Source organism: Neltuma alba, unplaced genomic scaffold (genome assembly GCF_004799145.2).
Source record: "Neltuma alba isolate B1F8T4 unplaced genomic scaffold, ASM479914v2 tig00003373_pilon, whole genome shotgun sequence".
Classification (NCBI taxonomy): Eukaryota; Viridiplantae; Streptophyta; class Magnoliopsida; order Fabales; family Fabaceae; genus Neltuma; species Neltuma alba.
This window is the reverse complement of record NW_021633255.1, coordinates 17215-32974: the sequence shown is the minus strand read 5'-3', so window position 1 is coordinate 32974 and position 15760 is coordinate 17215. Positions and strand designations below refer to the sequence as shown.

Genomic DNA, 15760 nt, shown 5'->3' with positions numbered 1-15760 from the left:
ATGTCAACCACCTTTTGGGTTTTTAATGTTGATGGTAAACGAAACTGAGTTGGGTGCTTATAATAAAGTTGCTGATGGATATAGATTATCGTCATTATCTGAGATTCAAAATAATGACCAAACAATCTTTTCTGTGCCCTGGTTTAGAAAATTCCCACCAAATTGGTAAAGGGTGTTCTACCGACTAAACAAAAAGCTTCAACAATGTGTCAAAAAGGTTTCGAATGTGCGAGAAAACTCCATTGTGTGCCGAAAAGATATTCTAACTTGCTGTGCAACTTCCGTTCGTCTTTGTAATCATAACTATCTAATATAAATTAAATCTTAACGCTGTTAGAGAAAAACTCTATTTCACACAAAAATTTTAAAATATGGACTGACAGTTTCGTAAAAAACACAAAGGCTAGCAACTTCTTGTTAGTTATTGCCCTTATTTCATAGATTTTTTTTATAGTAACTTGATTTTTAATATAAGAACTAATTTAAAAAATTAAAAAATTTAATAAATTGTTTTATATTAAGGATAAGAGTTAATAACTTAAGAAGAATAAATAAATTGTATCTTTATTTTTGTTAAAAAAATTGTATCTTTATTTAGTTTCAGTCATTTTTCTAAACTAGTTCATTGTATTTATATTAAAGATATGAGGTAATAATTTTTTTATTTCATGTCATTAAAGGCAAATCGGTGATTTTATAGTTTCATGAAAATTTCCTTGAATTATTTTTTCCATTTTAAGTCACTGAGGACAATTTACCCGTTTTACACTCAAACATTATCCATGCAAAGACATAAACAAATTTGACAGAGCGGGCAATTAGCTCTTTAATGGGATCTTCCAGGCACCAGCAACCTGATATTTTTCGGATTTATTTTATTTTAAATCAAGAAAATATATATTTTTGCAATAAACTCTTTTTTTTTTAAAAAAAAAAGACGTTTGCAATAAACTCTTATTTTATTTTACGTCCCCACGTAAATCTATTTATTTTAAATTTGATGATTCATAATACTCCTCCCGTCCTTCATATAGGACCTAATTATTGAGATGATTTTTTTGAGTTGATTTTGGTCCTAAATATAAGACATATTTATCATATTTATCAATTTTCTCTAAATTACTACTATAAATACTCCTTCAACCATAATCAAGTAAAAGAGAAAGATGAGGTATTAAGAAAGATGATTATGGTATTTTAGGAAAAACGTGTTATACTCCTCGATCCTTAATATAGGACCCAATTATTGAGTTAGTTTTAGTCATAAATATAGGACCCATTTCTTATATTTATCAATTTTCTCTAAATTACCTTTGTAGATACTCTCTCAACCATAATCAAGTAAAAGAGGGAGAGGGGTATTAAGAAAGATGATTATGCTATTTTAAGAAAAATATGTCACATTTCTTGTAATTAACTAACTTATCTAACTTTTTTAATTTAATCAAATTAGTTAAATGAGTCTTATATTAAGAATCAAAAGAGTATTTCTTATAATTAACTAATTTACCTAATTTTTTAATCTAATGAAATTAGTTAAATTGGTATTACTCCTCCGGTCCTAATTATAAGACCCAATTGACTTATTTGAGGAGATTAAGGAAGTAAGTTAAGTTGGTTATTTATAATAAATAAGTGTTGTTATTCTAAAATATCCTTGCTAATTAAGTATATTGGCTAAACTATCATTATTAGAAGGATTATCTTGGAAAAAATACATAAATATAAGAGAAAAAATGGATTGGGTCTTATAATTAGAACCAAATAAAAAGTCAAATTGGGTCTTATAATAAGGACAGGAGGAGTATATTAAGGATAGGAGGAGTAATATTGGATCCGGCAATAGTTCGGATCTTTTATCAACTACGACGCGCTTCTTTAGCGAGTGAAGGAAGCTGGCGACAACGCGCTTCAGAACTGTAGTCGCCGTATTCGCATGCGAGCGAGAACTTGATCTCTCTTATCCAGACCGTCATGTCCGTCTCTGATAAATCCATATATCAACGATGTCCTCCCTCCTCCGGTTTCTGATCTTACTGCAACTCGGATCTTCGATCGGTTGACTCGTCATCTATTCACTCTTTGACAAATTGGGGTTCCTCTCCTCCTCGATTCGAGCTGGTAAATCGGTGATTTGGTTCTGTTTTCTCATCCTTATTCAATGCTTTGTCTTAGATCTGTACTTTTCTCCCCCCCCCATTTGTCCTCTCTTCATATGTGAATATCTGTGCAGTAACTCTTAACGGTTGGTGTAATTGGATTTAAGGTTACAATATGGATTCGATGGACATCGTGGGGAAATCAAAGGAAGACGCTTCCCTTCCTAAAGGTAATTTTACCCTATTTTGTGAATTTTATTTGTTGTTGATCTAAATTTGTTCTTCCCTAACTTAACATTGAAATTGTTTTGATGGATAAGATGATTCTGAGATTGAAAAATTGATTATTTTAGAAATACAATCATTTGGGCTTATGCGCAAGAACCTGTTCGCCCGGTATTATTTTGAATTAATCCGCTCCACTAACTCCAGAAGATCCAGATGACTGAATTTAAAAATCAAGATATTTCATATACATCTATATTTCTGAGACATCTTCGTGGTACTTTTAATTTTAAATTGAAATTTGAAATCGTTGATTTTGTTTTGCCGGAATAACCTAATGTAGCCTTATTAAAACAGGATGTGAAGAGAGATCATAAATGGCACAGAACTTTTATTTCTGGTTAACGAGTTGACATCAACAAGCCATACTTAGCTGGATTTATATTTCTTACTTTGAACTAGGATCTTGTACTGTTGATGTTTCGCTTTTTCCTGACTATTACTAACTACTGTTTAGGTTATTGCTGCTAATGATGGTGGTGTCTGGTTCCTTTAATTTTGATGGGACCTAAGGCCCAAATGATTTCCTTTGTAAGTTTATCGTTGATGCCTCGTGGCTTTGCTCACTTGCCGAAACAATTTTTTTTCCCCGCAGCAACTATGACAAAAATTATTAAAGAGATGCTACCCCCTGATGTACGTGTCGCAAGAGATGCACAAGATCTATTGATTGAATGCTGTGTAGGTGAGAAGTGTTATGTAACTTTTGGTGATTTCATTATCAAACAAAATCTTTATTAACCCAGAGACTCCTTACACTTCCTTATTTCGTTTTCTTGCCCTTGATTGCTTCTTAAATTTTAGCTGTTACTTCCTTCTTTTTTTTTTTCCTAAGCTGTTACTTCTCCTTTGTTTGTTCGACCTGTATTTTAATGATTTGTCTATGACATGTTACTCATGATTGTAGAAGGCAAACTGTCGCAGATGTTTTGGGAGCATTAGTTGATGAACTTGTTATTCTAAAGTTGGTCATGAATATGCAAAATTCCCATCATGTTATTCGTTTGAGTTTTTGTTGGGTGCCTATGTTGTAAATTTAGTAAACCCTCTTTTAACTCTGCTGTGTTATGTATTGCAAATACGAACATGTTGAAGTTATTCTTATGCTGTCTTCTCTTTCTTCTTAGCACTTTCATGCTTATCGACTTAAAAAAATGTTGAGTTGCTTGAATCTTCTGACTTTTGGGTTTCAATTGTATTACTGAATATGATTTTGTTGGTTGATCTATATTTTTGTAGAGTTCATAAACCTTGTATCATCAGAGTCCAATGATGTCTGTAATAGAGAGGATAAACGGACAATTGCACCAGAGCATGTATTGAAGGCTTTACAGGTTATTTATCTGCCTAACGCATTGCTCAAGCCATATGTGTTTCTGCTTTGATTTATATCCTAGTGTATCCCGTTGTTCTGTTTCTGCCTATGTATCTTTTTTAACATGACCGTATTGGTTTTTATACTTCTTTCTCTTTGTTGTGGTTCTGTGGCAAATGGCAGCCAGTTTTTACTTTTCTCAAGGATAAATGTATCCTGTGCTGTCATTTATCTTCTTTTTTAATATACTTTATCATGTTATTAACGTACAGGTTATAGAAGTGGCTTTCCATTTTGTGTGTAATGGTTGATATTTGGTGAATATGATGGGCGTTAAACCCTTGGAAGGGCACATGATCATTAATGGTCATGTATTGTTACTTGAATTGGAGTGGGATAAACACCACATAGCTTCTGAATATGATGGGCGATAAACCCTTTTAAGGGCACATGATCATAAATGGTCATGTATCGTTAGTTGAAGTGGAGTGGGATAAACGCCATATAGCTTCATCTCTAACACGAAGATCACCATTGGATAATAGGTTTTATTGACGCAGCTTATGGAAGTTATGTCATTACTTGATAGGATCAAGGGCAATTTCATTTTTTCTCTCTTTAATTAATTTTCTTTCTAGAAGAAAAAAGTGGTTTGGTTATAATTTGTTGCATTGTTATCTTCTTTGACCCCACTCTATTCTTTTCTATTCAATTGCTGCATTATTGTCTACGATTAGATCTATGTTTCTTGTAAGGATAATCTCTTAATTAGACACCCTTTTTTGCTTCCTCTTTAATCCCTGCTCCATCCTTACTAGCAAGTTTGTTCTACATAATCACAATTATATTTGTGTGAAATTGTGAAGATTGGTTGGATTATGTGTTTACTGACGTGGCTGAAACCATTTTTATTGACTTACACCTGCTCTATTCAGGTTCTTGGATTTAGTGAGTACATTGAGGAAGTTTACGCAGCATATGAGCAGCATAGGATTGAGACCATGGTATTTTGTTTACTTTCAATGCCCTGCTTCTTCTGAATTGTTAGAATGATATAATTGACTTTTCAATAGTATATCTCTTTTGATTGCCCCCGCTCTTTCTTTGTGGGTGAGCATTGTTATCAAAAGACCATGAAAATCTGGAGTTGGCCTTGTTCATACAATCCTAATGGAAGCGGAATTTGTATTATCAAATCCGGGGCCAACTAGGGTGATTATCTTAAGGGGGCACTCGCAGCCTGGTGGACGGTTCCCTAAAGAAGGGCCGCAGCCACTCAAAGTGGGGCTGACATCTAGGATTTTCCACAGGGTATTTCGGTATGATACCTGAGATAACTGCCCATGCATTGTTTGGCTGCAAAAATCAATGTCACCCATGAAATCTCTAGTAATCTTTATGGTCCACCTATGCTTGCGGCAGTAGCTATATTTGAAAAAGAAAAAAGAAAAAACCTTCAAACTATGATGATATTGAAAATTTTAAATTGATATTTAAAACTATGATGATATTTAATTGAATCGAGTGTTCTGTGGTTGCGATATCAGTTTGATGTTTGGTCGATTAATGGTCTGAATTTCATGACAAGAAAATTCCCGGTGTTTCTATCCATAGCTTGTTTTCCTCGTATACGTCACTACTGCTCCCTATGGGAGGTGGGGGAAAGACACATTTAATACTGGCCAGTTAAAATGGAGAAGTTAATTATGGACCACCGTTTTTGCTTGCGTTTTAACTTGAAAGGAAAATAAAATTATTTTATTGATTTTGGTTGCCTTACGCAGCAGGACTCTTTAAGAGCTGGCAAGTTGAGTAATGGAGCCGATATGACTGAGGAGGAAGCATTGCTGGAGCAGCAAAGGATGTTTGCAGAGGCGCGTGCTAGGATGAACGGTGGGGCCGTTGCTTCCAAGCAGCCAGATGCTGACCAAACTTTAGATAGCTAACTTTTATCAGGATAAATTTATTTTTCTTCAAGTATAGGCAAAGCATATCTCTGCTTCTCAGTAGTTCCACTATGTACAAAAAAACGTGTGCTAACTCGCCTGCCCTAGGCAGATGTGCTAGTTATTTGAACCCTATGAAACCGTATATTTGGAAGCTAACGTAAGTAGTGAGGGTTCATGAAAACCCACCTTTATTGATAATTACGTGTGACTATTCTGCTTCATCTCTTGCATCCTCTCACCTATCAACAACATCAGCTTGACACAATTAGATGATTTAATACATGCAGACGACCGGGCTCTGTTTTTCCTATTAAAATTGATGACTATAGGATTTGGGGGAAGCGATTTGATATTTGGATTAATGTTTGTAAAATTGAAGTTTGAACAAATTAGAGCTTGAAAATCGGAGTCTGAGCGAATGGTTAATCCAAGTCGTTTCTAATCTAACTTATAGTTTTAAACGCGGTTGAGTGAAAAGGTAATCCAAACATATAGACAACTGCCCAACTATTTTCCAACCCCTCAAATATTGGTAGGCTGATCCAAACAAGAAAGAAGCAAATGATATTTAGTGCCTCAAGAGCCTCTAAAGGCTCTTAAGGGTCTTCCAAATTGATGGGTATATAGTCAATTGCTCACCTTGCGAAACTCTTACGTCTGAGCAAGTTAAAGACGTTAAGTTGAGAGACTAGTGCCGAGTAAGTAAATAGAAGAGAGAACTGGTGGAGGGGCCCCATTAATGAACAATGAATACACTAGGGCTGTCAAGTTCGTAGGTAGGTGCAACGTACACTCTGGATGATGTCATGAAGGTGCACGTCCAGCAGTAGGAGACATGATGAAGGAGGGTATCATAGGGCATGTCAAGTTTCTGGATGCTATCTGGTATGCTGATTATTGGGCTCGGTGAGGTCATAATGATTTATCCGGGACGAATGGAATGTTCCTGGAAGACAAGAAACACATTTGCCAAGTTTTTGTGCGTTTACTATAGGACGTAGTCCTAAATTTTATAATTCAGGCTTTGCTTGTCTCTGTAAGGGGGGAAAATATCTTTATTTCAAAAACTAAGGTCATCTAAGATGGTAGAATTGAAGCAGCACCATGTAAAATAGTCCACGCCTTCACCTGCAACTGGCAACACAAGGGCTTCTTTAGCTACTTGATTTCTGATACGTAAAGCGACATCCTTCTTCAGGACATGGCAAAAGTTTTCCAACCCTTTCTTCCAAACCCTGCTTTTATCTGAATTATTCTGACAATATGGAGGCTGCTTACTGCAAATGGTAATTCTCTTTTTGCTTTGGTTTTAATGACTAAATATTGCTTTATGATGCGATCAAGAAGAATGTGGGGTATTTCCTCGGAGGCACATGGGATAGACAATTAATTGTCGCTTCAATTTTATGATGAACATGTGGCTGATTCCATATTGTCAACCACCTTTTGGATTTTTAATGTTGATGATAAACGAGAAGAGTTGGGTGCTTATAATAAACTTGCTGATGGATATAGATTATCGTTATTATCTGAGATTCAAAACAATGACCAAACAATCTTCTCTGTGCCCTGGTTTAGAGAATTTCTACCAAATTGGTAAAAGATGTTCTGCCAACTAAACAAAAAGCTTCAACAATGTGTCAGAAAGTTTCGAATGTGCAAGAAAACTCCATTATGTGCAAAAAAGATATTCTAACTTGCTATGCACCTTACTTTGGTGTTTGTAATCATAACTTTCTAATATAAATTAAATCTCAACATCATCAGAGAAAAACCTCTGTTTCACACAAAAGTTTTAAAATATGCAATGATGTTTTCGTAAAAACACATGTACACACCTTGTTGTTGGTTATTGCCCTTATTTCATAGATTTTTTTATGCTAACCCGGCTTCTTAATATAAAAATTAATTTAAAAAAATTAAAAAGTTGAATAAATTGTATTTTATATTAAAGACAGGAGTTAATAACTTAAGAAGGCTAAATAAATTGTATCTTTATTTAATTTCATTAATTTTTCTAAACTAGTTAATTGTATTTTATATTAAAGACATGAGGTAATAATTTTTTTATATTTCATGTCATTAAGCGCAAATTGGTGATTTTATAGTTTTAGGAAAATTTCCCTTGAATTATTTTTTCCATTTTAAGTCACTAAGGACAATTTACTCATTTTACACTCAAACATTATCCATGCAAAGACATCTTAAACAAATTTCACAGAGCGGGCAATTAACTCTTTAATGGGATTTTCCAGGCTCCAGCAACCTGATATTTTTCGGATTTATTTTATTTTAAATCACGCAAATCTATATTTTATATCAATAATAGTGGGTAACGATAACGGATCCGCCCTATCCGGTAAAGGTTCGGATCTTTTATCACCTCCCACGCGCTTCTTTAGCGCGTGAAAGAAGCCGGGGATAACGCGCTCCAGAACTGTAGTCGCCGTATTCGCATGCGAGCGAGAACTTGATCTGTTATCCAGACCGTCATGTCCATCTCTGATAAATCCATATATCAACGATGTCCTCCCTCCTTCTGTTTCTGATCTTACTGCAACTCGGATCTTCGATCGGTTGACTTGTCATCTGTTCCCTCTTTGACAAATTTGGGTTCCTCTCCTCGATTCGCCCTGGTAAATCGGTGATTTGCTTCTTTTTTCTCATCCTTATTCGGTGCTTTGTTTAGATCTGTACTTTTCTCTTCCTGCCTTTTGTCCTCTCTTCAGATGTGAATATCTGTGCAGTAACTCTTAACGGTTGGTGTAATTTGATTTAAGGTTACAATATGGATTCGATGGACATCGTGGGGAAATCAAAGGAAGACGCTTCCCTTCCTAAAGGTAATTTTACCCTATTTTGTGAATTTTATTTGTTGTTGATCTAAATTTGTTCTTCCCTAACTTAACATTGAAATTGTTTGGATGGACAAGATGACTTTGAGATTGGAAAATTGATTATTTTAGAAACACAATCATTTGGGCTTATGCGCAAGAACCTGTTCGCCCGATATTACTTTGAATTAACCTGCTCCACTAACTCCAGAAGATCCAGATGACTGAATTTAAAAATCAAGATATTCCATATACATCTATATTTCTGAGACATCTTTATGATACTTTTAATTTTAAATTGAAATTCAAAATCGTTGATTTTGTTTTGCCGGAATAACCGAATGTGGCCTTACTTAAACTGGATGTTAAGAGAGAGCATAAATGGCGAACTTTTATTTCTGGTTAACGAGTTGACATCAACAAGCCATACTTAGCTGGATTTATATTTCTTACTTTGAACTAGGATCTTGTACTGTTGATGTTTCGCTTTTTCCTGACTATTACTAACTACTGTTTAGGTTATTGCTGCTAATGATGGTGGTGTCTGGTTTCTTTAATTTTGATGGGACCTAAGGCCCGAATGATTTCCTTTGTAAGTTTATCGTTAATGCCTCGTGGCTTTGCTCACTTGCCGAAACAATTTTTTTTTCCCCGCAGCAACTATGACAAAAATTATTAAAGAGATGCTACCCCCTGATGTACGTGTCGCAAGAGATGCACAAGATCTATTGATTGAATGCTGTGTAGGTGAGAAGTGTTATGTAACTTTTGGTGATTTCATTATCAAACAAAATCTTTATTAACCCAGGGACTCCCTACACTTCCTTATTTCATTTTCTTTCCCTTGATTGCTTCTTAAATTTTAGCTGTTACTTCCTTTTTTTCGTTAATGAAGCTGTTACTTCTGCTTTATTTGTTCGACCTATATTTTGATGATTTTCTCTATCACGTGTTACTCATGATTGTCGAAGGCAAATTTTAGCAGATATTTTGGGAGCATTAGTTGATGAACTTCTTATTCTTAATTTGGTCATGAATATGCAAAATTCCCATCATGTTATTCGTTTGTGAGTTTTTGTCGGGTGCCTACTTTGTAAATTTAGTAAACACTCTTTTAACTCTGCTGTCTTATGTATTACAAATACGAACATGTTGAAGTTATTCTCATGCTGTCTTCTCTTTCTTCTTAGCACTTCCATGCTTATCGACTTTAAAAAAAATGTTGCGTTGCTTGAATTCTCTTTTAGGTTTCAATTTTATTACTGAATATGATTTTGTCGGTTGATCTATATTTTTGTAGAGTTCATAAACCTTGTATCATCAGAGTCCAATGAAGTCTGTAATAGAGAGGATAAACGGACAATTGCACCAGAGCATGTATTGAAGGCTTTACAGGTTACTTATCTGCCTAACGCATTGCTCAAGCCATGTGTGTTTCTGCTTTGATTTATATCCTAGTGTATCCTGTTGTTCTGTTTATGCCTATGTATCTTTTTAAAGTGACCGTGTTGGTTTTTATATTTCTTTCTCTTTGTTGTGGTTCTGTGGCAAATGGCAGCCAATTTTTACTTTTCTCAAGGATAAATGTATCCTGTGCTGTCATTTGGCTTCTGAATATACTTTATCATGTTATTAACGTTTATAGAAGTGGCTTTCCGTTTTGTTTGTAATGGTTGATATTTGGTGAAGATTGGTTAGATTATATATTTACTGACGCGGCTGAAACATTTTTTATTGACTTACACCTGCTCTATTCAGGTTCTTGGATTTAGTGAGTACATTGAGGAAGTTTACGCAGCATATGAGCAGCATAGGATCGAGACCATGGTATTTTGTTTCCTTTCAATGCTCCTGCTTCTTCTGAATTGTTAGAATGATATAATTGACTTTTCAATAGTATATCTTTTTTGATTGCCCCCGCTCTTTCTTTGTGGGTGAGCTTTGTTATCAAAAGACCATGAAAATCTGGAGTTGGCCTTGTTCATACCATCCTAATGGAAGCGGAATTTGTATTATCAAATCCGGGTCCACCTAGGGTGATTATCTTAAGGGGGCACTCGCAGCCTGGTGGACGGTTCCCTAAAGAAGGGCCCCAGCCATTCAAAGCGGGGCTGACATCTAGGATTTTCCACAGGTTATTTCGGTATGATACCTGAGATCACTGCACACGCATTGTTTGGCTGCAAAAATCAATCAATCTCACCCATGAAATCTCTAGTAATCTTTATGGTCCACCTATGCATGCGGCCGTAGCTATATTTGAAAAAGAAAAAGAAAAACCTTAAACTAGATGCTATTTAAATTTTTAAATCGAATCGAGTGTTCTGTGCTTGCGACATCAGTATGATGTTTGGTCGATTAGTGGTCTGAATTTCATGACAAGAATGCTCAGAGTTTCTGTCCATAGCTTGTTTTCCTTCTATACGTCACTACTGGTCCCTATGGGAGGTGGGGGAAGGACACGTTTAATACTGGCCAGTTAAAATGGAAAAGTTAATTATGGACCACTGTTTTTGCTTGCGTTTTAACTTGAAAGGAAAATAAAATTATTTTATTGATTTTGGTTGCCTTACGCAGCAGGACTCTTTAAGAGCTGGCAAGTGGAGCAATGGAGCCGATATGACTGAGGAGGAAGCATTGCTGGAGCAGCAAAGGATGTTTGCAGAGGCGCGTGCTAGGATGAACGGTGGGGCCGTTGCTTCCAAGCAGCCAGATGCTGACCAAACTTTAGATAGCTAATTTTTATCAGGATAAATTTATTTTTCTTCAAGTATAGGCAAAGCATATCTCTGCTTCTCAGTAGTTCCACTATGTACAAAAAAGCATGTGCTAACTCGCCTGCCCTGGGCAGATGTGCTAGTTGTTTGAACCCTATGAAACCGCATATTTGGAAGTTAATGTAAGTAGTGAGGGTTCATGAAAACCCACCTTTATTGATTATTACGTGTGACTATTCTGCTTCATCTCTTGCATCCTCTCACCTATGAACATCAGCTTGACACAATTAGATGATTTGGGGCTTATTTGGAAAGGTTTAAAAAATCCCCTATAAGCACATTTCACACAAATTAAGACAAAACTCCTCTCACATACTGGCCTCGTATTCTGTAAATTATTATTGAAAAGTTATTTATAAGCTATTTATAAGGTGTTTCAAACGGGCTTTTAATACATTCTGACGACCGGGTTCTGTTATTAAAATTGATGATTGTAGGATTTGGGGGAAGCGACTGGATATTTGGATTAATGTTTGTAAAATTGAGGTTATGAACCAATTAGAGTTTATGAACAAATTGAAGTTATGAACTCGTAGTTTTAAACACGGTTGAGTGAAAAAGTAATCTAAACATGGAGCCTACTATCCCAACTATTTTCCAGCCCCTCAAATATTGGTAGGCTGATCCAAACAAGAAAGAAGCAAATGATATTTAGTGCCTCAAGAGCCTCTAAAGGCTGCTAAGAGTCCTCCACATTAATGGGTATAGAGTCAATTGCTCAACTTACGAAACGCACTCAATAGGACTGAGCCAGTTAAACACATTATTAGCTCGAGGGATTAGTGCCGAGTAAGTAAATAGAAGAGAGAACTGGTGGTGGGGGCCCATGAATGAGCAATGAAATACACTGGGGCTGTCAGTTCGTAGGTAGGTGCAATGTAGACTCTGCATCCAACATATTCCATGGGACTCACAATTGGATGATGTCATGAGGGTGCACGTCCAGCACTAGAAGACATGATGCAGGAGGATATGTGAGGGCATGTCGAGTTTCAATAGTGATGGCTTTGTATTTTGTTTGTTTTGGCTTTTATTTTTTTTATATATTTTTTTTACCGTTTTGGATGTCAAGTCAAAAGAGATAGTCAAGCACAATCCTTCTCTCTCTGCCCCACAAGAAAGTGAAACAACAAACACATTGTCTCCTTAGATTCCTTTCTTTTTTTCCTATTTGAAATGCACTCTATCCCACCCCTCCATCGCTCTGTGTCTGATTTCCTATATCAGCTGGTGGGACTGCCCATGTTTCTTTTGTCAGGATTCTCTTGCATTTACACCAAAGGTCTAGAAACAGAGAATTAATTAAAGCACCCTCCATATCAATAAAAGCAGAAGAAACCAGATTCTTTCCCCACCCTTTCATATATTTAATAGGAGTTTTTTTCTTTTCTTTCTCAGATGAAGACAGACATGGCTGCTAGAACGTCCCAAGATTTCTCCTCCAAGAGGCACTTCCACTGGACAAAAAAGGTCGGTGATGAAGAATCTGAAGCTCCCACTTCAGAATCAATCTTAAAAATGATTGAGGAAGAGGAAATCAAGGAGGATAATGACAAGAATCCAGGATCAGCAGCTACATCACAACAAGCGGCAGTATCAAGACGGAAGCTTCAAGCCATTGCAATCTCAAGGCTTCGATCCATTCTCACCAAGTTTGGTAAGAACCGTTCGAGCCTGCCCTTTGGCCTAGGTCCCAGAGTTGTAGGAACCCTCTTCGGCTATCGACGTGGCCATGTACATTTCGCATTCCAAAAGGAACCCACTTCACAGCCAGCCTTCTTGATCGAGCTTGCCACACCAATTAGTGGTCTTGTTCGTGAAATGGCATCTGGGTTAGTTCGAATCGCTCTGGAATGTGACAGGGAGAAGAAGGAAGAAGGGAAGAAAGCTGGGAGATTGCTTGAAGAACCAGTATGGAGGACGTACTGTAATGGGAAGAAATGTGGGTTTGCTACAAGAAGAGAATGTGGACCAAAGGAATGGGATATACTGAAAGCTGTGGAGAAAATTTCAATGGGTGCTGGTGTTTTGCCTGCTGAATCTGGATCTGATGCTGCTGGTGAAGGTGAAGTCATGTACATGAGGGCTAAGTTTGAGAGAATTGTGGGGTCCAGAGATTCTGAAGCTTTCTACATGATGAATCCAGACAGCAATGGATCTCCTGAGCTCAGCATATACTTGCTCAGAGTCTAGCATCAATGGAAGCTCTGTTTTAGCCACTTAGTTAATTTCCCCTTTTTTTGAAACACCTAGCATCCATGGAGGCCTAGTCTTCTCCAAGTTCCTTTTTTTTTTTTTTTTAGCCCTTCTCTTCTATCTCTCTGTTTTTATTTTTCCTTTCTTAGATTAGTATGAGAAGTGGACTTACTGTGTCGGAAGGGGGGTGGAAAATGGTGGATGATTAGTATACTTTACAGCATGGTGATGTGGGTCATGAAAGGGTGTCTATGTATAGTTTCTTCTTTCCCAATCCTTTTTCAATTAGTGATCAGACAAAAAAAGTCGTTGCAAATCATTAATGTCTTCACATTGTTATTTGTTTCATTAACTTTATCAACTTCATTATTCCATGTCATGTTATACCTTCTCTGCACTTTACACCGTTTCTTCCCTCTATATGCATACCCATTCAGATTTATATCCATATGATCATATTGAAAATAATTCATATAACAATTTATCAATTAAATCACCTTTTATTCTCTCTTTTTCTTCTTTATCTGTTGGATATGATAGCTTCATTATGACTTTTGTGATGCATTTGTTTCCCTGTTCAGTTAGGATTCTGTATCAGAGCATCTTTATCTACCTGTAATCCAAAATATTTCTGTATTTTGGTCTAAAAAGCTAAGGACTGTTCTAATCATGGCTTTTGATGCCAATTTTGTTTGTGAAATGATCCCAACAATTTTTTCTTTGTTAATCCTGATCATAGAAGTCATCAAAAGCAATATATATTAGAAAAATGAAAAGAAAACAAAATTGGAAATTTCATATCCTGACATGTGATGGCAGACCCCATCTTTGCCTTCCTTTTTCTTTTTGTTTATACACTTGGCCATCAGCTTTTCCTTTTGTTGACTGCTTTTTATTAGTTTTCTTTCTTTCTTTTTTTCTGTTTTGGTCTAATTAATTAATTGGCATTGTTCAAATTTGTATTCTTCTCATCAATCCATTCCTCATTGTAGTCTGTGCGGCTAGAGCTGCAAAGTGTAAAAACTATATAGCCCACCAACGTTATATAACAAAGATGTCCAAAAATAAAGAAAATCCCTTTAACTTGATAATATGGTCATAATTATGTTCACCCTTTTCTCTTCAGGTATCCTAGTTTTCAGGCTTTCCAATGTTAGTGATATTAGAATATAGTATTTAAATTAAGTGAGTGATGAATATATAATATATTAACTGACTGGGCTCGCATTTAGAAATATTTTCTACTTATTTATATACTTTATTTATCATTTTAAAATGTCTTTTCTGAGATTTCTAGAGCCATGTGATAATATCACTTTGGGTGATATTTCATGCCATTCACAAAACAATAAAAAATTGATATTCTTTGAAAAAAAAAGAAAAGCATAACCTTGTGAAGTTTATGTAGAAGAATATCAAGTATAGTATTCCTCCAATCCTAAATATAAGATCTATTTTATAATGTACTCTTCCGGTTCTAAATATAAAACCCATTTTGTAGTGTAAATTCTAAATATAAGACCTATTTTATAGTGTAAATTACACTATAAATAAGTCTTATATTTATGATTGGAGGAATATTTATTTGGCAGCCACTTCTAAGGAAAAGACTCCGGGAGGAGCTGTAAGGAAAATGACAATCAAATTATTTTTTTAATTTTTTTATGTGAGAAATTTTAATGGTGATATATGAGATATTATCATATGAAGCAATTTCTTAACTTGATATGACTGTGAGTAGGGTTACATAAATTTTTTCCCCTCACATTAGTACCATTCTAAAAGCTTTAATTTGACGAGAATAAAAGGGAGGAAAGGCGTGGCTTACAGCTGGGGAAAGTAATTAAGAATTAATTAAATTAAACAAATTATCATGATCTCCTCATCATTGTTCAAGAGAATCAAAAGTTCAAAGCTTCAAATAAAGTTTGGGCAGTGCTTTATTACAAACGCTTTAATTAGTGCACTTATACGCCCCCAGCCCACCACTGGGAAAAGATCAACCACGAAGAAGTTAGAAGAATTAATTAAGGTTGTCCTTCCTAAATAGTGTCGCCCTACATTGCAAAAGTCTAACGTAGAGGATGTTTAGATAGAAACTAAACTATAATTTTAAAAATACTTTACGGTTTATGAAGTAAATATACGGAGGAGTTTGTCTCGTTTGCGGAAAAATGATTCTTAAAAGGTATTTTTAGGGTTACCAAACACCTTAATAGTTTTAAGCCTGGTACTATAAAATGTTTTCTTTAAAAAAAAAAAAAAAAAAGAAGATCGTAGGCTCCATGTATACTTGGTGGCTAAG

General features: G+C 35.6%; 3 protein-coding genes across 8 annotated transcripts; all 3 read left to right on the top strand.

Annotated features, from left to right (window-relative positions):
- The first annotated feature begins 640 nt into the window (after positions 1-640).
- On the top strand, positions 641-13771 carry LOC114741357 (protein MIZU-KUSSEI 1-like). Its single transcript, XM_028929608.1, has 2 exons — positions 641-649; positions 12637-13771. The coding sequence occupies exon 2, from the start codon at positions 12658-12660 to the stop codon at positions 13450-13452; it is 795 nt and encodes a 264-aa protein (XP_028785441.1). The 5' UTR covers positions 641-649; positions 12637-12657; the 3' UTR covers positions 13453-13771.
- LOC114741359 (protein Dr1 homolog) lies at positions 1919-5869 on the top strand. 2 transcript variants are annotated; one of them, XM_028929613.1, is made up of 6 exons: positions 1919-2121; positions 2267-2329; positions 2980-3069; positions 3624-3718; positions 4635-4703; positions 5487-5869. In XM_028929613.1, the coding sequence occupies exons 2-6, from the start codon at positions 2275-2277 to the stop codon at positions 5643-5645; spliced, it is 468 nt and encodes a 155-aa protein (XP_028785446.1). In that variant the 5' UTR covers positions 1919-2121; positions 2267-2274; the 3' UTR covers positions 5646-5869. The 2 variants fall into 2 exon arrangements, with proteins under 2 accessions (XP_028785446.1, XP_028785445.1); XM_028929612.1 differs by having other exon boundaries at positions 5484-5869.
- LOC114741358 (protein Dr1 homolog) lies at positions 8097-11445 on the top strand. Of its 5 annotated transcripts, none has more exons than XR_003739768.1 (7): positions 8097-8284; positions 8429-8491; positions 9140-9229; positions 9783-9877; positions 10241-10309; positions 10437-10625; positions 11063-11145. XR_003739768.1 is itself a non-coding variant. In XM_028929611.1 (6 exons), exons 2-6 carry the CDS (start codon positions 8437-8439, stop codon positions 11219-11221), a joined length of 468 nt encoding a protein of 155 aa, XP_028785444.1. In that variant the 5' UTR covers positions 8101-8284; positions 8429-8436; the 3' UTR covers positions 11222-11445. The 5 variants fall into 5 exon arrangements, 3 of the variants coding, with proteins under 3 accessions (XP_028785444.1, XP_028785442.1, XP_028785443.1); XR_003739767.1 differs by having other exon boundaries at positions 11060-11141; XM_028929611.1 differs by lacking the exon at positions 10437-10625 and having other exon boundaries at positions 8101-8284; positions 11063-11445.
- Positions 13772-15760: the final 1989 nt, after the last annotated feature.